Genomic DNA, 25,026 nt, shown 5'->3' on the forward strand with positions numbered 1-25,026 from the left:
TAAACAAAAATGTCATCCTTAAGCACTCTATTCTAGCTTGAAAAGTAGAGCATGACGCTTGCAACACAGAGATGGGTTCGACTCCCGGGGAATGCATGCACTTGATACAATGCCTGCTTTGAATGCAATTCAAGTAGCTTTGGATGAAATCATCCGTCATATATGTAAAATGTAATTATTCAATGACAATGTTGTCTTTGAAATCTTTCACCAAATGTAAAAATTGCTGAATAGTTAATTAAGCAGTTTGTTAGATTACTATTTAAACAATAAAATCTGAAGAAGAACAGTTCCACTGGGATACATCATATAAGTGATGCGAGCAGCAAACTTACGATGAGAAGAAATCCACAGTTGTGAACTTGTATCAACAGACTAAACTGCATCATGCATGCCCAGCCTAAATCCACAAACGACTTTTACATTTGCATTTAAAAAGGCTTTGCTCCATCATTAACTGATAAGCAAAAGTCTTACGGCAATAAACAAGCCTACAGCACTGTTCTGAACTCAAACTCCTGTGTCGGGCTTCTTATTATGACCAGTCCTTAGGAAACACACAGAACAGTCTTTTAAAAGTCAAATTAGATAAAAGCAGTAAATGTTAAGAAAGCACAAACAAAAATCAGAGAGGCCACAGACCCCCAAATATGATCATCCTTGTATGAATGTACCCCATCCTGAAATTTATACAGCAGCCATATATTTTAATTCATAAAGGCACCATTAATACTATCAATATGGAAAATGTTTAATTTCTGAAATATACTTTTTTTTGGTCTACTTGCTACTGTAATATTAGATGTAGATTTATTTACATTTATTTCATCACAAATATTTATTTATAAATATGTATTTTCATTCACATTTAAATAATATTTATTTTTATTAACAATAATGGAAAATGTTTAATTTCTGAAATATAATTTTTTTGGTCTACTTGCTACTGTAATATTAGATGTAGATTTATTTACATTTATTTCATCACAAATATTTATTTATAAATATGTATTTTCATTCACATTTAAATAATATTTATTTTTTATATTAATTTATAAAAAGTCAATTAAAAATTTAATATAATGTATTTGTTTATTAATTTATTATTTTAGTATCAAATGTTTACAATTTAAAATTAAAGTTAAAATTTATTTTATTTTATTTTATTTTACACAGACCCTCTAGTACTTCCTGTCAATTTAAATATCCCTAAAATAAATGGCATTTAATTCACTTTATACAAATAGACACATTACAGCATCTGAAGTTAAAAAGTAAAAACAAACTAGCTATATATCACCCTTCTAGTGTTCATAGCAGTGCGGCTGTCGCTCCACATGATTTCTCCTAGTGCCAGCCCCCAAGGGAAGAACCTTAACATGGGCTTGCTCTCTATTCATCCTGCTTGCTACCCCCTGGCGGTACAGAGACAACTGGGCATGTTGAAGCCAGAACGAGCAAACAGAACATTATCTCAGATCCCCGGATCACAGCCGAGCACAGAAGCCTCAGGAGCAGCAGGGAGGAGATGGCAGTCTGTGGCCAGGAGGCAGGAGCGAGCCGTCACTCACTGCTGCTTCTAAGCACCGTATGCTAATGCTTTATGGCCTATCTCTGCATGATTCTGTCTCTGCTAAATCTCTGTGTAGTTTAGCATTATAACAGATCAGATTTCTTATGTCTTGTGTCATATTCCACTTCTAGCTTGTTCGTTGGTAGCAAAGAAATCAGTGGTTCAGTAAGTAAGTGAATAAAACAGCTCATCCATCATAAAAATTCAACAGCATCAGTATTGTTGACAAATGTTGGCACTTAGTAATGTTGAATAATGAAAAATGTTTACATTACTTATTCATCTTGCACATGCTTTTGTTCAAAGTGACTTAAAAAGAAGGGAAAACACAAGCAATTAAACATAAATGAGCCGAAAGTGTTAAAAAGGGTTATCACGGGATTTTGTGTTTTTCGGACTGCTATCCATAAAACCCACATCATTTAACCATATAAACAATAAACTAACAAAATGAAAGTTTAACTGAAATTATTTTAATTTTTTAATGTTTTTTGTAAATATATACAGTACAGACAAAAAGTTTGGAAACATTACTATTTTTAATGCTTTTGAAAGAAGTTTTGAAAGATACAGAAAAAATCAAAAATACAGAAAAAACTGTAATATTGTGAAATATTATTACAACTTAAAATAATAGTTTTCTATTTGCATATACTTAAAAATAATATATATATATATATATATATATATATATATATATATATATATATATATATATATATATATATATATACATATATATATATATATTATTCCTGTGATGCAAAGCTGAATTTTCAGCATTATTACTCCAGCTTTCAGTGTAACATTCAGTCTATCACATAGAAATAATTCTAATATTCTGATTTATTATGAGTGTTGGAAATAGTTCTGCTGTCTTATATATTTGATGAATAAAAGGTTAAAAAGAACTGCATTTGTTCAAAAAAATTCTAATAATATATATTCTAATAATATATTTTCTTTACCAATACTTTTTATCAATTTAACACGTCCTTGCTGAATAAATGTATTGATTTTATTTTAAAGAAAAAAAATTAAGTATTTTTGATCAAATAAATGCAGGCTTGATGAGCAGAAGAAACTTCTTTCAAAAACATTAAAAATAGCAATGTTTCCAAACTTTTGGTCTGTACTGTATATATATTTAAAAAAAGAAGAAAAAAAAGAAAAATATAATTTAAATAGCTTTTTTGTAATTTCATAGTTATTTTATGGTGATATTAAGATTAACATTAAGTTAACATGCAAATGATATATTCCAAATTCAGCAATAATCATGACTGATTAATTGAATCAATTTTGCAGTTGAACACACACTTTATATGTATGCGTGATGTGTGCCCATGTTCAAGCTTTCTTCATTTACATGTATTTCTCTCTGATACCTAGACTTCATCAGTGAACTTGAAGTTTTAGCAGGCTCTGCGGTATAGTCCTGACATCTCAGGAATTGCTCACTCAACTAAAACTAAATAACAACAAACGAGAACAGAACTTCCTCCTCCTCAGGACAGGATAAAAATCTCTATCTCTTTCAGAGGAATGAAACACACATTCCATCTGAACCGAAATGAAGCTTCTTTCCATCATAAGATGCAGTGCATTTACAAACAGTCCTGGCTAGAGGCGCATATGAGCAAAAGACAATATCAGTGCTGGGGATTCATGCATAACACTTTGCATATAGATTTCACAAAAATGTCTGTGTTCACAAAAAAAGTTGTTTAGGGTTTTTTTTAGCTGCTCTCCAGAGTACAAATTCACTGCAATGGAACTCCTAGTCCCATATGATTCAGCCTTTCTTCCAAATTATGAGGGTGGCCTAATGTATATTTGATAGTGTCTTTGTAAAATGCAAGATCAATAACACAGACAGTTTCATTTCTTTTCTTTATTGCTCTCATAAATTAGAATAGCCTTTCCCAATCCCAACTAATTTAAGGGCTAAAAACAAAAGATATTGCTCTTCAATATTTTTAGAATATAACTATTACTTAGAATACTGGATATTTGTTTCAGATGTCCCATTCGTTTGGGTTGTACAATATAGTGCAAAAAAATATCTATTTTTTTTACTGTAGGCATCTGATTCATACCCACAATATTTAGTGACATGAAAAACACATCTAAAATGGTAATAAATAAAAAAAATCCATAAAAATAAATAATAATTATTTTAAAAGCAATACATTACAATATGACTTTAAATATTATTATTGTTAATAATATGCAATCCAGCCATGACATGTATGTAATTTACAACTCAAATATACAAATTCATAAAAACTATTACCTCGCAATCCAGCAACTGACCAATCAGAATCAAAAATTCCAGAGAGCTGAATCAGGGGCCGTTCAAAAACGCGTGGAAAACGCGAGGCGCGCCGCTTCCTCCTCCAAAGCCCTCGCACAGAAGCGCTACTGAGGCAGCTGCCGTTGCTAAGCAACAATGACGTGCTCTCTCCATGAAGACGCGGTGCGGACGCGCCTGGAAAAAAGAGCGCGTGTGCGTCGCAACCGCTTCCATTATTACGAACGCGAAAAGATTCTGAAGGTCCACAATCAAGATCTAAAAATATCAAATCAAATATGCGAATCCTGAAAACAATCCAAAGCATCACAATAGAGCAGACAAAGATCCAACCAGGAGAATAAAAGAGGCTTGGAATCTCTGAATAAATGTTTGTCTGATAGGTTCTCCAAAAATGTTTAACATCTAAATGAGAGCAAAAGGAGGCCATTGTGTTTGGGTCTTCAGGAGCCCACCGATTGTTAATTGGGAGATCTGGACTCCTGCAGAAAACTGTCTGTGAGAAATCTGGATGTTACCTTTGACTCTGCACTCAAGTAAACAGATCAATTCGGTAGTCAAATCCAGTTGCTTCCAATTAAGATTGCTTTCAAAAGCCAAGAGGTTTTTTTGTCATTTCAAGAGCTAGAGAGAGTGATCCATGCTTTGTGTCCTCACGGCTCAATTATTGTACTTCCCTTTATATAGGAATGAGCCAATCAAACATAAATCGACTCCAGATGGTTCAAAATGCAGATTTGATCATATCTGCCCCGTATTATGCTCTTTGCGCTGGTTGCCACTCTGTTACAGAATCAAGTTTAAAATTGTAATGTTTGTTTTTAAAGCTCTAAGTGGAACGGCTCCTGAATACATGAGTGGTCTTTTAAGCCCAAATATATCTGCCAGACCATTGAGGTCTTCTAAGAAAACAATGTTGATGGGTCCTAAATCAAGACTGAAATTGAGGGGTGACCATGCCTTTTCAGTTGACGGCCCAAAACTGCGGAATAGTCATCCCAGTCTACCTCTGATTAGTTCCTTCAGAATCTGAATTTAAATATAATTTGAAAACATGCCTTTTTTCCAGGGTTTATAATTATATAATTAATTGTCCTTAGAGTATAAGGATCTGTCACACCTATCAGTGATTTTTCCTCATCTTTAGTGTATTTGCGGTCAAAACTGTTTATTTGATGTCTTTTTAGCAATGTTTGTTCAGCACAGTGGTCAACTACTGTTGTTTTTATTGTGCTTTATAAATACATTTAGTTTTTTAGAATCCATGCAGAATTCAGAAAATTACAACAAAGCTGACACAACTCACAATGTTTGATCATAACTACAAACAAATGACAGACAACTGAAAAAAAAAAAAAAAAAAAAACTGGTCAACTTATTTTCTCTATTAAAGGGACACTAAGTAGGAATTACTCCCATCTAGTGGTGAAATTGTATTTTGCATTCAAACTAATTTTGCTCTCCAGCGCCTCGCTTTTTCAAAAGCGCGTTGCATCTACGGTAGGCGATATGTACCAAAAAGCTTTGACAGGATGTCTTCTAATAGCACTTCGTCGAGTTTTCCTTCAGGTGAACAGGTGTGTTATTTCAAACAAACTGCAACATGACAACTAACAAACGAATGTTACAGTATGAATTACTGACTGTGGAAAACATGAAATATTGTAATTAGTAGTTATGTCTAATTTATTCGTTATATTTTCTGAATTATATGCATTGTTAGATATAAAAAAATATTATAATATAGATTGTAACACTGACTTACCTGTCGAGAAGAAAACTGGCCACTTCAGCGTCTCTTTTGAAATCTTTATCAAGCATTAGCTCTTTCCACCTAGAAAAAGCTTCCCCGACATTAACTCTTGTTTTCTGTAATCTACGGTCACGTTTCCTTTTACGTTCTATTTTTGACTGTTTTGGCGACGATGTTTTCTTCTCCTGTGGCGTGGCATATGTATGGTCCATAATAAGAATGCAATCCAGACTTTTAAACTTGCCGGTGCAGTTTCAAGCGCCTCTCACTGCTCTGCACCTGCGTTTCTGGCTCTGACCGAAAACGCGCTGTGGAAACGCGTTGGCTTAGTACTTTTTGTCCCTCTCTGCTATTATAGTTTTGCAAGATGGCGGAACTACATGGAAGCCTCCGTCGACCTACCCGTCCCATGTATATAAAGATAATAAATTATTCAATTACAAGGATTAGTTTAAACATTGGCATAGGTATTTGTACACCATTGAGGGCATATTTATGAATAAAAATATTGATTTTAGATAATAAAATACCTAAAAAGTTACTTATTGTCCCTTTAATGTGCTAGTTTTGTGTCTTGTATCAATCACTATGTGCTCCGTGCATCATATTTTGGTTTATAATACTGTAGGGGAATTTACAGTTAAACCCAAAAAACAGTCATGATGAACAAAGATCAGGAGTCAGAGATGCGATCAATAAAAAATAAAAAATCGAATACCCTGGGCTGGACATCAGGGAGACAGAAAATGACGGTTTCCTTCTGGGCTGTCTCTGCATAGCTGCAAAGACAGACATTCACACACATAGGGTGTCCTTGCATTAATATGAAGTGTCGGTGATGCAACTATGACGAATGTTTCCCTATCTAAATAAGGCACAATGTGTCTAGGCCTGCCTGTTTAAACCTAGAATCAGAATCTAGAATCAGATTTAATCTACAGACAATATTTTCAGTTTGGGCTTGGATACGTTAAAAACAAACTATCTGCCATCAAATCTGAGCTTTATTTAACTAACATCATCTCAACTTCACATGGTCTTTGCAAGAATATAAAAATGCATCTTAAATTTGTCTACTTTAATATAAAAATGCACTAACCTTGTTAATTATGCAGTCCATGCAACTGTAGAGTCACAGTTCCCAAATTATATGGACAAGTGTGATATGTTGCTTCCAGAGATGCTTCTGACGTTGTTTCTGTTTTCCTGAAGACGTCTGAGAATGGTGACTCTTCATGCACTGACACCAGCTTTAGTCCACACCTTGAGAAGATCTCCCAAGTGTTGGACAGTATTCTTTAAGCTTGCTGTCATTCCTGTTGCTTGTGCACCTTTTCCTACCCAATTCCTTCCTTCCAGTCAACTTTGCATTTAATTTGCTTTGATACAGCACTCTGTGAACTTTCAGTAATGACCTTCTGTGACTTCCTCTTTGTGGAGGGTGTCAATGGTTGTCTTCTGGACCATTGCCCAGTCAGCAGTCTTCCCCATTATTGTGGTTTCGAAGAACAAGAGATACCCAGAATTCTACTGTAGGGATGGTAATTTAATGAAACTCAAATGTAAATATTCTAATATTTTGAGATACTGGACTTTTGACTTTCACGAACTGTAAGCTCTAATAATCCAAATTAAAATAAAAAAATGTAAAAAAAAAAAAAAAAAAAAAAAAAAAAAACTTTGAAATATTTTATTTTACATGTAATGAATCTGGAATAAACTTTCACTCTTTGAAATGTAAAAAAAAAAAAAAAAATCACTATATTCTAATTGTTTTTAGATACACCCCTATTGCTGGAAGTAAAAACATCCCACATCCAACTTTGCATGGAATCAGTGTTTTATCAATATTTTGAATTAAATTATTATTATTTTTTAATTGTTAGAGATTTAGTTGTCTGCTTTTTTTCATTTTATTAATTTTTTTCTTTTAATAGTTGTTATTTATTTTCAGTTCGGTTTTAGTTTTATTTATGTACTATAAGTAATTTTAGTGCATCAACTTAAATTTCATCCACTTAATTTCAGTTTCATTTCATTAATATATTTTATTTCATTTCACAAAAATATTGTAATAGTTTTCATTCGAGATTTAGTTAACGATATACCCTATGCACCATGTCTTCCTTAATAACAATTTGACAAAATAAATAGGCCTAAATAAATAAATGGATATATGGACTTTTCTTTGTCACATTACATCAGCAAAAATGTCTAGATCTAGTCTTCATTTCAAATGCATTAATCTTAAAATGCTCCCCTATCTTCTGCGGAGAGTGCAATGAATTACAAATGTCAAATGAATTGGGAATTTTCCAAATGTAAATGAACTCCGAGCAGGTGACAGATTCAACTGTGTGTCACGGTGCGATCGTCAAACTCGTTCTAAATACAGATGGCCTTTCTCGAGGCAAAGCTTTACCTTAACAGGTGACAGGGCTTGTCAAACCCTTCCTGTGACAGTAAGGGAGGACAGAAAAAAAACAAAAATTAAACTACCCTACAAGAATAGTCCTCATTATAATGGAACGTCCCACCAAAAGTGTCACTACCTCCGTGTGTTGAGGCGCAGGACACACTGGTGTGACAAGGGGGTCTCGCATTTTTTCAAAGTTGTTTACAGTCATTGTTGCTCAGCTCTCTCTCGCACGACGGTTCACAATGACAGTTGACTCAGCCCCGCGCACGGCACGCCGGTTATATTTGGGCTCTTGAATGCCACAAAGAAAATTGTGCAGATATCATCCCTATGTGTACAGTCACAAAGCCACCTAAAGCTGGAGGATAAGCATAGCCCGTGTGCTGCCTTTTACCGAGATCTGCAGGGAACACGGGGCGACGGATCAAGCGGCCTTCAAGTTTGCCCGTGTCCGGTTTATCCGAACAGCTCAACGGAAAGAAGATAAGACTCGAATGGAATACAAACCGAGAGATGGGAAGAGATCAGGAGAATGAGGTGATGATGCGTGGGTAGCCATTGATTAACCTTACAGCGGTGACCCATGACATGTTCCTGCAAGCTGCTAAATGAGGCCCGGCCTGCAATCTGTGGATCTGTGGAATGGATTCGAATAGTAAAATGTGTTTTAAAAAATATCCAAAATATGTCATAAAGGAGGAGGAGGGGGATGTGACTGTGAGGAGCTTTGTCCAATTCTGCTGAGCTTTCTGTGGAGTTCAGTGGGCGCAGATTCTGTGTGGGCCATCAACTAAAACTTCAACAGGCACAATAATAGCTCTCCATTCCCTTCACTCATTAAATATTTAAGCACACAAAAGATATCAGTTCTGTTTCACAGCAGGACCCCTTTTCTTTTTAAAGCTTTGACAAAACCAACAGAAGTGAAAATAAAGCAAGTAGCTATAATGATTTGGTAACAATATGTTTCTGGACTAACATAAACTAACAATTTTACAGCATGTGTATCTTCTATTTTAATGTAGGTTGTGTATACAGTAATATCTATAGACCTACTTTTATTTTTATAGGCCTTCTTTTTATTTTTCGGTTTAGAAAATATGCTTCAATCTGATCAAAACTGACAGTAGAGACATATTTTTCAAACTGTACAAATCAGTCAGTTCAATTCATATAAATGCTTTTATTTTCTATTCTGTGTTCATCAAAGAATCATGAAAAATAAAATCTATAAATAAATGAAAAAAAGATCCACAAGATTAATGTTAGTATACATATCTTAAAACATACTATATATATATATATATACACACACTGTATATGTATGTATTAATGTTAATAGATACAACATACATATTTACATTTTTAAAATGTTTATATGAATAAAATATAATTTAATTATTAAATGCACTAAAACTGATTTTTATTGGTCAGGCTGCTGTAGAACAGTATTGTAAGTGTAAGAGACAATAAAGGAAAAATTGGACAAAATATTTTAAAATCCACAGAATTTTTTTTAACTAAATCAAACACTGATAGGGCATGCTTAAACTTTTCATTCATTCTCAATTAAAATGCATATGAAATTTGAAACTAACCAAGCATTTGATATTCCCATGATGTAAGCGTTTACTTTCAAATGTTTGCTTGGGAATTCACTGAAAACCAGGCACAAATTTTACAAAGCTGAAATCACTCAGAGTAAAGAATTCATGTATTTTTCTAAAAGAACATCAAATCTGGGACATTCACTGTGCTCAACACCAGAGTCTACACTCACTCCAAAGCATCTGAAGAATCGCAGTGTTTTTCACTTGCTAACAGTCATCTCTCTAGGAGTCTGAGGGCAACATTTCACCCAGGAGGGAAGTGTTAAGTGTAAACCCACTCAGCAAGACCCCGAGAGCAGCTGCTTCACAGAAAACCATGCCCATTATGTTTGACATTTCTCATCAGCCTCTCGCTGGAAAACCACAGGAGAACTCTTGTGAGGTTCTTATATATTTATTCCAGTTATTTATTAATTACTTTCTAGTTTCACAGGGGTGTCATAGAAATTCAGATTTACAACAAAGCCCCATGGACATTTTATGATGTGAAGCCCTGACAGATACTTTAAGGTTACAATTTATGTACTTTCTGCTCCAGACAGAATGCTTCCAACAAATGTATTATCTATGAATGGCATCTGTGGCATTTCATCGATTATCACAGACATGTTCAACTCATCTCTCAGTTAAAGAAAAAAAAGTGTACAGTATATTTATAATTTATGCCTATGGATGGAATGCACTCATAATAGCTTCAAAAAGGTGATTGTTTTTGGTTCCCCAAAGAACCTTTCAGTGAACTTTTTTTTTCTTTTCCTTTTTTAGTGTGAAAAACAATTTAAAACATCTAAAGAAGCTTTTCCTTTTGTTCAATGGAAAAGTTCCATGGATGAGAAAAGTTCTTCATGGAACCAAAGATGCCAATAAACACATTTTGTGGGCTTAAAATGTGCAACTTGTGTTTTTTAAGCACTAAAATTAAATCTTCCACTTTAAAATATGTTATGTGAGCTGTAAAATCACCTAATTTATGCTATTAGTGATGAGACTACTTTTTAGGCAAACAAGCTGGTAATGCATTACCAAACAACTTTAGCTTGTTTTTACAAATTTAAGGACAAGCCAAAATGCTTGGCTCCATTTCTATAGCCCAAACAGAGCATGCATTGACAACACTGAGATCATGGGTTTTATTCTCAGTGATTCTTGATCAAATGTGCACTTGTAGTAGATGCATGCTTAAATGCAATATAAGTTGCTTGGGAGAAAAGTATCTGCCAAATGCATTAATTAAATGCTGTCGGTCTGTCGTATAAATGTAATGTCTTTCTGTGAGAAGTAATAGCAGGAGGGAGACTTGGAACGAGAGAGAGATGAATGTGAAAATACAACAGAAATACAGTGATATTTAAAAAAGAATACATATATGATATAAAAACATAATAGCTGGAGCTTTTGGAGCGGCTTCAGAACGAAAATCCTGTCACTATTTACTCACTCACATTTTTCCTAACCTGTTTGCTTGTATTTTTTTTTTTTTTTTTATCTGTGAAACACAAATGTAGACATTTTTGAAGAATTGTTGCACAGCTCTTGCCAAACACCCAGAGTTCACAGTGACCCGTGTCTGTCAAGCTCAAAAAGAGCCTTTCTGGAGTTTGACAGATGCGAGGGAACACAAAATACTCCATAAGACTTGTGCGCTTTAACACAAGTCTAAAAGTTCTATATGAAGCAGTTTTATGGCATTTTTGGTCCCTCTTAAATCTTTTCGGATGTTGTAAGAGCTGTGTACAGAACAAATAACAGCATAAGGCTTTGGGTTTTTTTTTTTATTGAACCATTTCCCGATCTGGAGTTCACAAAGGAACTGCACAGGGTTGAGAGATAATAAAAAGCCATTATTAAGTGAAACATTTTAAATGAAAAATGAATAACTTTAGAATAAAACAAATTCAAATAAAACAATTATTTAAAAAATACATTTTATTTTTGTTTACCTACATGTCATGTGATTATTAACTGACATCGGAGAACCATGAGCATGCAAATGCTTTGAAATAATTAATATATCTTAAAATAAATGTCAATCTCAAGACCATATTCAATCCCTAAACTTTACTACCTGAATAACTATTATTATAAGCAGCAAATTAGGAGTTTATTGAGGCAAAAGTCATAGTTAATGGTTTGTCAATAACGGAAATTGGACATTAAAATAAAGGGTGACCAAGACTTTTGCGTTTGATTTAGTTTTTTTAATAATACTATGTGTCTGACTCCATGGCTTTTATTCAATTAATGAAAATGGTAATGATAATAGACATACTCCACATTAGCAGAGTAATGTCTAGCTCACGTTAATTCTTATAGTCAACGTTAAAATCTATTTGCAACACATTTTACTGCTGTAATGTGCAAAACAGAAATCAAAAGGTAGAGCAAGACTGTTATCCATCGGGAATTTATTGTGAAAGCCGGTTTTACATAAACCAACAAATCATTTATAATAAGACAAGTTATGTTTAGTGGAGACAATGGAGAGTATTTTGCAAAATAATGTCTTAAAAAAAACTGCCATAAAAATTAGCAAATGTTTATAAATATTTGCATATTTAAAGAAAGATCTAGACCTACCTGTTAATTTCTCTTGGACATGTCTGTAGACACCAGGAAAAATATGAAGTAACCACCTTGCCATCTACTGGTTAAAATATGTAATATGAACTACAAGGAATATGAGATGCACAGACACATACATACACATTGATAATTTCAACAGTCCAGCTGAGAGCAGAACAGTTTACACTCCTCGTTCGGTCAGGAATCCTTGGCCATCTTGAGTTTCAGATGCTTGATTTTGAGTGAATAGTATTCTTCCTGAAGCTGTAAGACTATTTCCTGTCTGCGTAGCACAGACATCTCCAGATCGCTCTTTCCTGCTGATTGTGTAGGTGGGGGTGAAACGGTCTCTGCTGTGTTTGATTGGCTGTCGTTTGCACAGTTAACAGGCTGAACGTCCAACACGGGTGCAATCTCAGCTGGGATAACATATTTCTCCTCTTCCTCCTGCTCCTCTTCCTCATGTAAGATTGCACTTTCATTCTCAGATTCAGCTCTGTGAAAAGGCAAAGTTGTTAAATTAGCAAAATGGTGACAAAATATATTCAACAACAGCATTCAAGCAAGAGATTGAAAAATCGAATGTAAAAAGGAAACTGCCTAATTCCTTCACTATATAGATTAAATATATATTGATTCTTAAAGTTATTAACTAAAGATCAGAGATTTGTCTTTTGTTTGATCAACATTAAAGACACAGACAGCAGCAGGTACATTAGGCAGCTGTCACTTTAAGACACAAATCCAGTACATCGATACACATACCATTTTCTCCCGTTTACATTCATTTAAGACATAACTTATGTCTAAGATATGTCTGTGCTCATACCGTGGGGAGTCGTACGGTGCCATGTAGCCAGTGCTTGGAAAACTAGAGCATCCTTGGTTGTGAAGAGCATGTCTGTGATAAAATGGATGTGAAGGCAGAGATGGGCGGTGAACAAACTCCTTTAACAGGTTCCCTTGAAACTCCATCATCTCCTTCCACATGGCCATAAGACTCGCTCGGTCCTCCTTCTGCTCTTCTCTGGCTTCTCTTCGCAAGCGTTCCTCATACTCCCTCTGCTTCTGCACGTGGAGAGGTTCTTGAGCTCTCACAGAGTCACTAATGGAATGTTTTTTGGCCTTCTTCTTCACAGGTTGAGCACCAACTAAAAATATCAACACAGTCAGTTCTATATGTACATCATTATTCACGTTCAGGTAGAGATTCCCAAATATTTTTGTCACCCTTTGACTTAAAATATTTCAGTGAATATTTCAATCATTAAATATAATTTCAAAACATATTAAATGGTCACATGACATGTAGGCAAACAAAATATGTTAATATTGTTGTTAATTATTTTTAACAAATTAATAACTAATAAATAAATAAATAACTTTTCATTAAGTCATGAAACCTTTAGTTAAATCAACATTTGTCGCATTTTAAGCAATTAAGCATAAAAATCGTGATGTCTTATTAAATTAAAATATAAATTATTCACTTGAAAGGAATTTTTTATACACTGTAATATTAGTTAAAATGCTAAATTACTATGTTATGTCTTGTAAAGATGATGACAACTGGACATTAGCTGTGGAATTAAACCTGTAAATAAGGTAGTATAACAAAAAGGTAGTTGTATACTGTTAACATTATAAGATACTAAATGGTCACAAGCTACTTTAAATAAATCTGTACATATTGTGTTTGCAGTAGTAAGCATTAAGTAGATAGTGTAAACAGCCTCCCCTTGACTAATTTGTTGTAAAAAAAAAAAAAAAAGAAAAAAAAAAGTGTATGCACAGCTTTTGTCGTGTATACTGCACACTGATTCGCATACTATATTTGTAGTACGCGAAATGCACTGCAGATGCAAGTGAAGTCATGTGGCCATGATCTTTCTATTTGACACATGAACACACCGTCTATCGTGTCGTTCGTCTCCTCGTCGTGACTGACTGACACCTCGATGTCTGTGGATCTGCTCTCGTTCCTCGCGTCCTCGATGGATGTACTCTGGGGCTCTTCGAGCTTCACGTTATTATGAATTGTTAAAGCGTCTGTGGAGCGCTTGCTGCCCCAGATGGACTTGCAGAGATCATAGTAATTCCAGTACACTCTGCCGTGGCCGTTGTTTTTGTGATGCTCGTGTAGTTTCAGGAACTTCTGCTTGAGTGTTTTCAGTTTGTTGGTGACCTGTTGCTTGGTTCTGTGAATCCCTTGCACCCGCAGAAGCCTTGATATTTCAGCGTAAATAAGAGAGTCGCGAACCGTTCCGCTGATTTGCCTACTGATTTCATCGTCCTGTCGGATGTACAGCAGCGCCCTCGTCTCGGTGTCCGTCCAGTTTCTGTCTACTGACATCTCTTCATACATTTCGCTGCGTGGAAATCCTGGTAAATCACGCAAAGGGTTCATTTATACACACTATCAGTTGATTCTGGGCTCGCGCGTCACGTAGGCCTGCGAGTACAAGACGTATGTGCGTCACTCGTTTTGAGCTTTGTGATTGGCTCAGAGTTGCTGGCCGCAAGCCCACTAGCGTCTTTGCGCGCTCATTTTTCATATCTAATAAATGGTACACCATCACGCACTTATAATAAGATTAAAATTAAATAATTAATTAATAATAATTAAAAAAAAAATAATAAGAGATTTTGGACACAGTTATGGTTTTTATATTTATTTTGAATAACAACGTAGCAGACATATTTGTGACCCTCGACTACAAAACCAGTCATAAGAGTCGTTTTTAGGAAAGTGCGATTTATACATCATCTGAAAGCTGAATAAATAAGATTTATTTATTGATTTATGGTTTGTTAGAATAGGACAATATTTGGCCGAGATACAGCTTACAACTGTTAGAAAATCTGGAATCTGAAGGTACAAAAATATTGATAAAATCACCTTTAAAGTTAATTTTTTTTTAGCAATGCATATTACTAATAAAAAATTAAGTTGTTATATAATGTAGGAAATTTACAAAAATATCTTAATGGAACATATTTCTTAAAATAATAATCTATCATTTGACCCATACAATGTATTTTTGGCTATTACTAATATTTTAGCCGTGCTACTTATGACTGGTTTTGTGTCCAGGGTCACATTTTAGTAACAAAATTAAAACCAAAGCCATTCAATAAACATGTTGAGATGCGCTTAAGTGGTCAATAAATAAATACACAAATAAATACTTGATATTCTATCTCAGGGTCATTGTGCATTAGTTGCACATAATTGTGCAATTTAACTTACACAAAATAAAAACTTTCAATTGTCAACTTTCTTATCCAACTTCAGTATTTACTTGGATCCGATTCCTCCATAACACAAGTATTCTACATTTTTAGATCAGAAAGGGATGAATGAGCTAAAAAAAAAGTGTCACATATCTTCAGATACAAGTGCAGCATAATAAGGAAAAAAATATTTGAGAATGGATACATTTTATTGTTATGTACATGCTAAGGCACTCACTGCCGAACAGCTGATTGATTAAACCAACAATTACAATAAAGCTAAATTACAAACAGTACATGAGCATTGTTTTGCGGAAAAAGGTGGAGCTTAAAATATGGAGTTTGTATAAACAGATATAAAATAAGTATTTCAGAGAATATACAAAGCACCAACTGCAAAGAGATCAACAGTGTTGGACATCAGAGATGGAGTTAGATGAAGGCAAAAGAACAATGGATAAACTAAACATTTGTACAAGAATAAAACTGCAATCCCAAATTAACCGACAATACTGAGAAATACAGATACTATAGCACTGATCACATGATTCAAAGGACACACCTTTCACTTCGACCTCATCGAGCATGTGACCAATTAATGTTAATGAAATAACATGAGCTGAACCAAATGATACAAGTATAGCTGTATCACTGTTTAACAAACAGTGTTGAAAAAGTTATTTGTACACCACATGAGCCAGAAGATGGAAAAAATGTTAAATGCACTGAAAACATGACCATTTCAGGAAACGGAACACTGTTTGGAGAAAATACTAAATATTAAACTCTAAAGAGAAACATTACAATTAATAGAGAGGTGTAGATAACATGCATCTGAATAAAAAACTGCAGGATTGTTGCAAAACTAATGCGACCACTGGCAGGTTCACCAAAAACCACACTTAAATCAAAACGAAAAAATTAAAAAGATTCAATTTGTCCAGTGCATTGTGCCAGTAAATCACTTGATTAAAATGAAATAAAAATCACTAATATATCTGGGAGATCATGGGAGATTCTACCGGAGAAACGGGTCACTTGATTGAGAAAACAACAGATACAGAATATCTCTGTAAAAACGTAAGAATTTACTTATGAAAGCATGCGGAGCATCATGAAAAACATGATACATGATTCGGTATAAAACTATTAAGTTTATACCAATCTCCCTGATATTCAAAAATCCTGGTGTAATATAAAACAAAAAATCTGTCATGATTTTTGGCTTTGCTACTGTTTGGTGACATAATTAATGTGCTGGATTCTGAACAGATAAGAGACTGATTGTCGCATCTCTCTACATCCTGGAGTCGTTGAGCAGCACACAGGAAGAGTTTTTGGCTTTATATTGGGTCTGTTAGGAGACCGGGCATCCCACAGCTTAGAGACTCGCTCTCTCGCTGACCACATCCTGCAGGCGTTTGAGAAGCACGTCGTCGTTCTCTTGCCGCAGGCATTTAGATGGAGACTCAGTCTCATCACCTTCCATGGTGAACGCCCGCTTCTTGCTCACCCCACCCTGACGGATCATCTGGTTTATGTCACTCAGCTCCTGAAGAGAAACAGAGAAAAAACGTACAGGATGAGCATTCAAATGTAAAAAGACACAATTGGATTTGATTTTTAATTTAATAGAAATGTAACCAATCAGTTATACAGACTATGATTATACTCAGTTGCACTGTGTGTATTTCATTGAATATAGACATTCTTCAGAACACCTTCTTTTGTTTTCCTCAGAAGTCAGTCATAGGGATTTGGAGGGATGTGGATGTTACCATTTTTTTAATGAAATATTCCATTAAGGGAAATATTACTCTTGATGCTTGTGACATCCTGTATTTTGACTAACCTTTGATGGGCTGCCAGTGAACTTGTACGTGTAAGCATTACTGGGTGTGAGACTTGAGCTGTTTTTATGAGGAGAGACAAAGATGGAGTGTCTCTGAGATATACGGCGAGGAGAGAGGGGCTGGGAACGAACCGACGGGAACGGAGATAACGGAGGAGCCTCCATCTTTATAGAGAAAGAGGGAGAAAGTGTCAAATACTTTTTCCAAAATATCAACAACAGAAAAAGAGAGATTTCAAAAGAGACAGTAATACACCAACCTTATTATCAAGTGTGGAATGTGCATATTTGAGAGCGAACGATTTCATCTTTAGCACATAAACAGAGTTGTAGAACTGGATGAGGTCTCCTCTTTCCTCTGATTCGCTGTCAGCCTCTGTTGTGTTTGCCTGTTCCGTCCTCTCATTGGCTGTAAACAAACAAATAAATACAAATATTTTAAAATGCAATAAAAAAAAAAAAAAAAGGATAAAGAAAGATTTAGGACATTTATCCTTACACTGTTCTGCCGGCGGATCCACTTCCATGTTCTCATCTGTCTGCTGTTCTCTGGGCCTCCTCTTCAGTAAAACACTGCGGTACACCTACAAACACACCAACGAGATGTTGTGGATGCACCAAAGACTCATATGTGCAGTCATCACAGCTCAAGCTCGATGTTTTTTACATAAGGTAGCTGGGGCAAACCGAGATTGTGTACCTTTAAAATTTACATGCATTTCCACATGAAACATGCACAAACAACAAAAAACACAAGTAACAGTTGCAGGTTTGGAAAGACTAAGACTGTTGATACTCACGTGACTGTTGGCTTGAGGTTGGGTTCGGTAGCATTTCATAATGTCCTGAAAAGTGTGCTCTTGTTTTGTGATCTGCAGAAGCAGCGAACAAGTCCAAAAAAAAAAAAAAATTTAAATGAAAGTCCCTCAAGAGATAATTCTGCTTTATATAGTTTGCGTCAATATGTATTTTTTAAAGAAGTTAAAACTCTTAAGCAAGGACTGTTTTTAACATTGATAATAATAATAATAGGAAATGTTTTCTTTTTAGCAAATCAGCATATTAAAATGATTTCTGAAGACACCTGAGGAATGATGCTGAAAATTCAGCTGTGCATGCATCACGGGAATACTTACACATTTACACTTTGGAATATATTAAAATAGAAAACATCTTAAATTGCAATAATATTTCACAATATGTCTGTATTTTCACTAAAAATATAAACGTATATAAATAAGTGCAAGTGTGCATCAATGCCGTGGTGAGAAAGAAATTCATAAAAAAAACACTAAATCTTGATTGTAAAATTGACACTAAAATTTGAAAGCTAGTGTAGTTCTTGCAGTAACTCGGCACATTTCAAGAGCCGTACCTTTGATATAATGTAGACGGCACAGAGCAGCAGCTGGTCCAGGTGCCGGTCCTTCATCAGGTCAGTGCAGTGCAGCAGCGAGTGCTCAAAACACGTCCAGATCTTCCCTCGCAGCTCCGATGAGATGTCCAGCTTCAGACACAGGTCTCGCAGACGCACGCTGGCTAAATGATACACCTGAATGGACAAGCAACAGCATATATGCACTTCCGCTAACAAAGAGCAGGTGGGAAAAAAAGCCCAGCACACATTTCCTCACCTTCCTGAAGAAGAGGGCGAGGGATCCAGTGCGCCGGGGTTTGTTGACGGCCGGTGGCTGTGTGTCGGAGCTGGCGGGTGGAGCTGCGGTTCGGCTGGGGGAGGTGGTCAGTAAGAACTGAGCGGTGAGGGGGTGCATATCATTGGCCTGAAGTTGGATGACTGTGATGCCGCCCGTCTGGTTCTTTACCACTGAAGGATGAGGAACCATCACGTCAACAAAAACACAATTTCGTGGTGTCTCTTTGTCAAATAGATGTCGACAAGAAACAAAAGTGGTACCTGGCAGTGGAATTGTGAGCTGCTGGCCGTTTCCTGTGGCCATGGAGAGGACGGTCGTTGTGCTGGTGTTCTGGTTGTTTTCTGTGCTGCTGGGAATGATTTTGATGGGAGTGACTGAGATTCTTTTCACTGGGGACTGTGGAGGAGGATCGTCACCAAACAAGCGTCTCTTAGCGCTGCCGGCTGCAGGTGAGCTGTAGCGGTCGTGGAGATAGATGGGAGACTGAGGGACATCTAAGAGAGAAATAAATATTAGCCATATGAGGACATCTTATTACAAACTACAAAAAGGCCTTATTTTAAAGTGTTACTTAAATGAATAAAGTGTAATCTTTTATATATGCATTAGTGTATGCATTTTAAAACGGTAAATGGACCAAATACATTCCCAATCATTTTTGCTCAAATAAACGCTCTCTGAAACGTCCCTCTCCTTTAATATTCTTCACATTCATGCACTCTCAAAGTCTAGCCTCATTATGAGATGTGTGGCACCTTTGCGTGCGCTGGAGCCCAGGCCTGTGCGGACCTCCCTGATGCGAGGGTGGACGATGGGAGATAGCGCCACCAACGGGAGGTGAGTGGGACCGCCTGAATTGTTGCCCGTGTCAAAATTACTGGGAAAATTCACCTAAGAATCAAATACAAAACAGGTTAAATTTTATTTACAATAAGTTCACCCTATAAATTGGTTTGTATGTACCTCTTCTACAGTGGGGACTTTATTATTAGCGTTATTGAGTGCCGTCCACAGGGCCGAGTCTCTGGTCCAGGCTTTGCTTTCCAGCACCTGCTCCTCTATACTGTTCAAATGCTTCACCATGTCTCGGGACAAACCCTCCTCGGAGCGGATGAACACCTCGATCACCTACACAAACACACGAACATTTGCTTTAGTACTTCAAAATACATCGTTTTCTTTAAGGTCTTAACAGTCTGTTGTGCTTTTCAATAATTTTCTACTGCAACGTGAGGCAATAGTACACTGTTCTGTACCTTGTAAAAGTAGAATGGTGGGATCTGAAAGATTTCTAGTATCCAGGGGAATGTTCTTTGAGAGCTGTACGCGAACAGCACCACCTCCAGACAGCACGCCAACAGAGAGCAATGGAGCACCTCCTGCTCCAACAGGACCTGAGAGAGATCAGGAGAAGAGAGGAAGCAGAAAGTAAGAGCTGTAGATAGAAAACACATTGAATGGTTTTTCCAGATTTAGCAGTTACACTGACTTACCGCCATGTCTTTCCCTTGTAATCTCTTCATCTCTTGAGTCATGATGTTCTCCAGGATCTTAAAGTACAAGATCTCCGCCAGCTTCAGACGATTCTCTGCAAAATCTACACACAAGAACCAGCACTTGCTTACAAGACGAAATATGAGGCTTTCATAACAATAGCCTAAATTAAACATCTTTTTTTTTTTTTTTTTTAATGTGCAGTATATCTGACCCATATGTGCTCCTGGCAGGTCATCTGTGGGTTTGGTGTAGGCCTGTTTAAACCTCTCTCCCATGGTCTTCACTCGGTTCAGAATGGACTCAGTGGGATTTCGAGAGCAGGAACTATAAAAACAAGGTGAAAATAAAATATAAGTGAAGAAAACACACTGAGGACTGAGAGCCATCATGATGGGTTATGCATACTTGGACACACATGCATGATTTTTGCAGATACTTACTTAAAGATTTGAACCAGAGCATCACTCGGAGCGTTTCGGAGGCCGGACACCATGCTCTGCAGTCGACTCACACTTTGGGTAGCTGAGGAAACGGGGGTGACCAGCACCTCTTTCTCCTTCAGATACCGTCGACCCGTTAGAGGCGTAGACGGAGCAAGGGAACGCGTCTGTGCCAAAACACAAAAGGATGAGGCAAAAGTTTGGGGTCAGTAAGACAATTAGCATGATAAAATGTTACTTCAATGTAGCAGCAGTGAAAGAAATCTTCAGTACCTTCTCAAAGTGCTGCTGAAGGTGGTTCTCCACGTGCATGCGGGCGGATAGTTGACCTGATGGAGGCTCGGCGGTGGCCTTGCGAGGTGTGCCGATCTCCTCGTCTGCGTCAGCTCCCAGAAACACCCGCTCGTCGAAATCCCCCACAGTCAAAACATATTCCTCATACTCACGATTTATGGATTTACTGAAGAAAGAAAATCATATACAAGTACTTACTAATGAAAGCATTTCAATTTATGCTTATATGCAATTTATGCTACATCTTTTTATTTGAATGCAAAATTGTTGGAACTGTCTAAAAGAACAAAGAAATTCTACAGAAATTAAGGCATATGCTTACTTGTTGTCTTGGAAATTTGGGGTATCCAGCAACTCAGTCAGAGTCTCAGCATCACCTTTTAATATCTGAGAAAAATCAGGGAATATTTTTAGCCCAACTGTACACAATCATGATGTTCTTGCAGTGTAGACTGGATGTAAAAGTGCGTGTGTGTGTGCGCGCGCGTGCGTGTTCCTCACTCTTTTCTCAAACAGTGTCTTTATGTAGGGTTTGAAGTAGTGCTCCTTTATGCCTTTGGCCTCCACCACCAACCCATCATGCAGCTCACACAACTTGTCAATGACACAGGGTATTTCCTCCAAGTTTTCTGTATCCTTCGGCAGTCCTAAAGAGAGATGTGAGCAAAAGACTATAAATGAAGCATTTCCAACAAAGCAACCTACTATTCTGATCATAAACTAATCTTTTAAGACTGTTTTCGATGAAAAAAGTTCAGTTCATATCTCAGTCCTAAATTGTGACACCCGTATACTAATATACTCCTAAAATACTGAACACAACAAGTAGACTGAAATTTTTTTTTGTGATATAATTGTGATGCTCTGTGGCCTGACCCATGTTTCTGTTTCATCTGATAATACAGGAAAGAACACAGATCTCAAACCATTTCATAGGGTCGTGGATGAACAGTTAGAAGTTGTGGCGTATTAAATTAACTACAACTTCACATATTCAGTCAATATTGCAAAACTAAGTGCACTACCTTGCAAGTAACTCCTCTAATGCAATCAATGGACTCGAACTCTAAAATAACTCTGTCTGCCTTCTCAAGGATAATGACTTGTAAACAGAAAATCAACAATTAATCAAGGAAACTCTCACAGTGAGGCGAAGGGAGTTTTACCTCTGAAGTATTGATTGATGAGATCTTTCTTGTTGGAGCACATGAGGGCGTTGCAAAACACCAGGTCCAGACAGCAGAGCAGGAGGTGATACGAATTGACCAGGTCATCTCCTATCATACGGAAATTGCCTGAAATAAAGCAGAAATCATGTCATGAGTTTACTTTAGCATTCAGAATGCCTAAGATAAGTCGAAACACTCCTTTCCCTTACTTAAAAATCCCTAAAAAATGTTTACAAATCTTACCAATCCCAAACTTTTGCAAATACATGGTTTTTACTCTTGTTTGAAGGTAAACCTTCACAAATGATTAATTCTTTATGGCTGCAAAATTTTTTTACAGTTTTTTTATTTTACATGGTTAATAGCATTATATGATACAGAGTGTGTAAGTAGGCTTATGTATACCACACTGACGGCCTGTAGTTTAAACAGGGAAGGCTTCTTTCAGTCTAATTACCTTTTGTATACACAAACAGAGTCCAACAGAACTTGAAGACATCACTGACGTGGCATGGAAGACGCCTACAAAAGAAAGAAATATGTTACCATTTTCTTTTTCAAAAGAGAGTTAAGAAAGGAGAGAAAAGGCAGGCAGATTTACCGGTGTTTGCGGCTTCTAGGCATCCGGGGAGGTTCAACCTGAGGATTCTGAAACATGTCCAGAAATATTGGCTCAAATTTCCGAAAAATCACAGTCGACACTTCGAAATTGCGTTCTAGTCGACCTATGCGGCTGCGGAAATCCTGAGAGAGGTTCGACATGTCTGACCATTTCTTCATCTTGCTGAAGAACTGAATCAAACTAGAAGAAAAAGAGCACAACAACACTCCCATCTTAAAACAAACACCTTCATTTATGACAAATGAAAAATCCTTGAATGCATACAATAAATGCTCTAGCCATTGTATCTCTTCTTACTCAAACTAAATCTTTTCCATTAAATAAACTGAAATTAGAGGAGAGGACGCCCATCCCACAGGTATCTGTTCCAGAGCATTACCTGAGCTTCGCCGAGCGCAGGATCCTTGTAAGGGAAACGCCGTTGCCCTCCATCACACCCCGTCCCACAGTGGGGATTGAGCTCTTCCTACAGGCAGCATACAGAGAGCAGGCCAGCCAGTGAACGACATCACCCTGACACAACCAAACACAACACAAATCAACACATCACACAGAGGTCAATCAACCCTAAAGCCCACCGTATCATGAGAATCATTCATTTCCAAGGCCTCTAAATCATCAACATATCCAGAGCCTTGCTGAAAAACCGACTGCATGCTTTCTGTCGTATGATTGATAGATTTTAATTTTTTAGGCCTTTTAGTATAATTGTAAAATGATCACCTTCAGGCTGTGGTTTACACATCTTGGATTACTGTGACTGCATTCGGGTTATAACATATGTAAACTTCCTGTGTACATTGTCTATTCCTTGTGTATATTGTGTATCTTGTGTAAAATTCAAGCATTATTATTTAGATATACACTGTCAATTGTACACAATACATTGTGTTGTTTATACTACCATGTTACAGAGACATGCACCTAAGAATTTCACCTTTGGCACATCCGTGTACACACATTTTATTTGATTTCTGTTGTCAAATCGAATAATGTTTTCATGGAGTAAACAAAAAACTCTGAGCTGTTTATTCCGAGTATTTTTTCCCATACTCTCCAAAAAGCCATGGACGTCTAATGCATCAGATATGATACAAAACAAACTTTTCTTATATCTTATTTTTAATAATCTGGAATTTCAAATAAATTCAATTATCGTGACCATTATTTCGTATGTCAGTTTTTACAAGGTTAAGCTTGAATAAAATGAGCAGCACTTCTCTTTAATCTACAGAAGTCTGACAGATCTAGCAGCCAGTGAGGAAACACGCATCTTTCCCAGACTTCCTAATCTTCTCATCCCTTTGTGAATGTCATGTGACATATCAGGGAACCCTTGGTCATTTCTGAAGCGTTTTAAAGGTTATTTCTCAGAATTAATATGTGGACGCGTATTAGTGTAACATAATACACCGGTACAACAATTGTATTTTCGAGATGTAACGTTACTATGGTAGTATAATGGTATTCATACCAAGGTAACCCATTCGCATACCATGGTAACGTTACGTCAGAGAAATCCAGTGTGAATGCCATTACGCTACTAGTAGGCTACTTGTTATTTTGACTATGTCTGTATAAACACACAGACTAGCTGAAGGTAGGGAGAAAGCATCAGCTGTTCATGTAGCGTTAGCTTGGTCGTTGTTTAAATGTGAATTGAAGTCGCACCTCTAGCGTGTACGTGTTCCAGATCGAGCTGAAGTTCTCAAGCGCTTCTGCTGCCGTCTCTTCGTCCATATTGAGCTCTTGACAAAGCGCCTCGAGATTGCTCCGAATCGAACCATCGGCTGATTTAACGGACTCCGAATCCGTTTCATCTCCACGCATTGCTGGAATCCGTTAAAATCCGTAAATGTCCAAAGAAAGGTGTTTTAATAAAACACGGAGTTGACCCGGAGCTCCGATGACCTCCTGATGCTATCCCACAATGCCGAGACACGCGGATGGCGCGAAAACAGGCTCCTCTCCGCCAATGGGCGAACAGGAGTAGATGGCGTCATTACAACAACAAAGACGACAGCAAACAAGC

At 36.6% G+C, this 25,026-nt stretch overlaps 2 protein-coding genes across 3 annotated transcripts; both read right to left on the bottom strand.

Moving 5' to 3' along the window:
• Nucleotides 1–12,057: 12,057 nt before the first annotated feature.
• On the bottom strand, nucleotides 12,058–14,710 carry LOC113103137 (uncharacterized). The gene is made up of 3 exons (XM_026265955.1): nucleotides 14,143–14,710; nucleotides 13,061–13,382; nucleotides 12,058–12,727 (listed from the first exon to the last, which is right to left on the bottom strand). Exons 1-3 carry the CDS (start codon nucleotides 14,636–14,638, stop codon nucleotides 12,430–12,432), a joined length of 1,116 nt encoding a protein of 371 aa, XP_026121740.1. The 5' UTR covers nucleotides 14,639–14,710; the 3' UTR covers nucleotides 12,058–12,429.
• A 945-nt stretch (nucleotides 14,711–15,655) lies between these two features.
• Nucleotides 15,656–24,950, bottom strand: rbl1 (retinoblastoma-like 1 (p107)). 2 transcript variants are annotated; one of them, XM_026265957.1, is made up of 22 exons: nucleotides 24,666–24,948; nucleotides 23,374–23,507; nucleotides 22,974–23,174; nucleotides 22,830–22,894; nucleotides 22,370–22,498; nucleotides 21,705–21,850; nucleotides 21,526–21,590; nucleotides 21,183–21,369; nucleotides 20,910–21,076; nucleotides 20,681–20,793; nucleotides 20,466–20,569; nucleotides 20,229–20,366; nucleotides 19,936–20,100; nucleotides 19,728–19,863; nucleotides 19,233–19,466; nucleotides 18,952–19,142; nucleotides 18,693–18,869; nucleotides 18,118–18,189; nucleotides 17,817–17,901; nucleotides 17,578–17,726; nucleotides 17,318–17,482; nucleotides 15,656–17,017 (listed from the first exon to the last, which is right to left on the bottom strand). In XM_026265957.1, exons 1-22 carry the CDS (start codon nucleotides 24,822–24,824, stop codon nucleotides 16,847–16,849), a joined length of 3,153 nt encoding a protein of 1,050 aa, XP_026121742.1. In that variant the 5' UTR covers nucleotides 24,825–24,948; the 3' UTR covers nucleotides 15,656–16,846. The 2 variants fall into 2 exon arrangements, with proteins under 2 accessions (XP_026121742.1, XP_026121741.1); XM_026265956.1 differs by having other exon boundaries at nucleotides 17,578–17,901; nucleotides 24,666–24,950.
• Nucleotides 24,951–25,026: the final 76 nt, after the last annotated feature.

The sequence above is a fragment of the Carassius auratus genome, chromosome 6 (assembly GCF_003368295.1).
Source record: "Carassius auratus strain Wakin chromosome 6, ASM336829v1, whole genome shotgun sequence".
NCBI classification, from domain to species: Eukaryota; Metazoa; Chordata; class Actinopteri; order Cypriniformes; family Cyprinidae; genus Carassius; species Carassius auratus.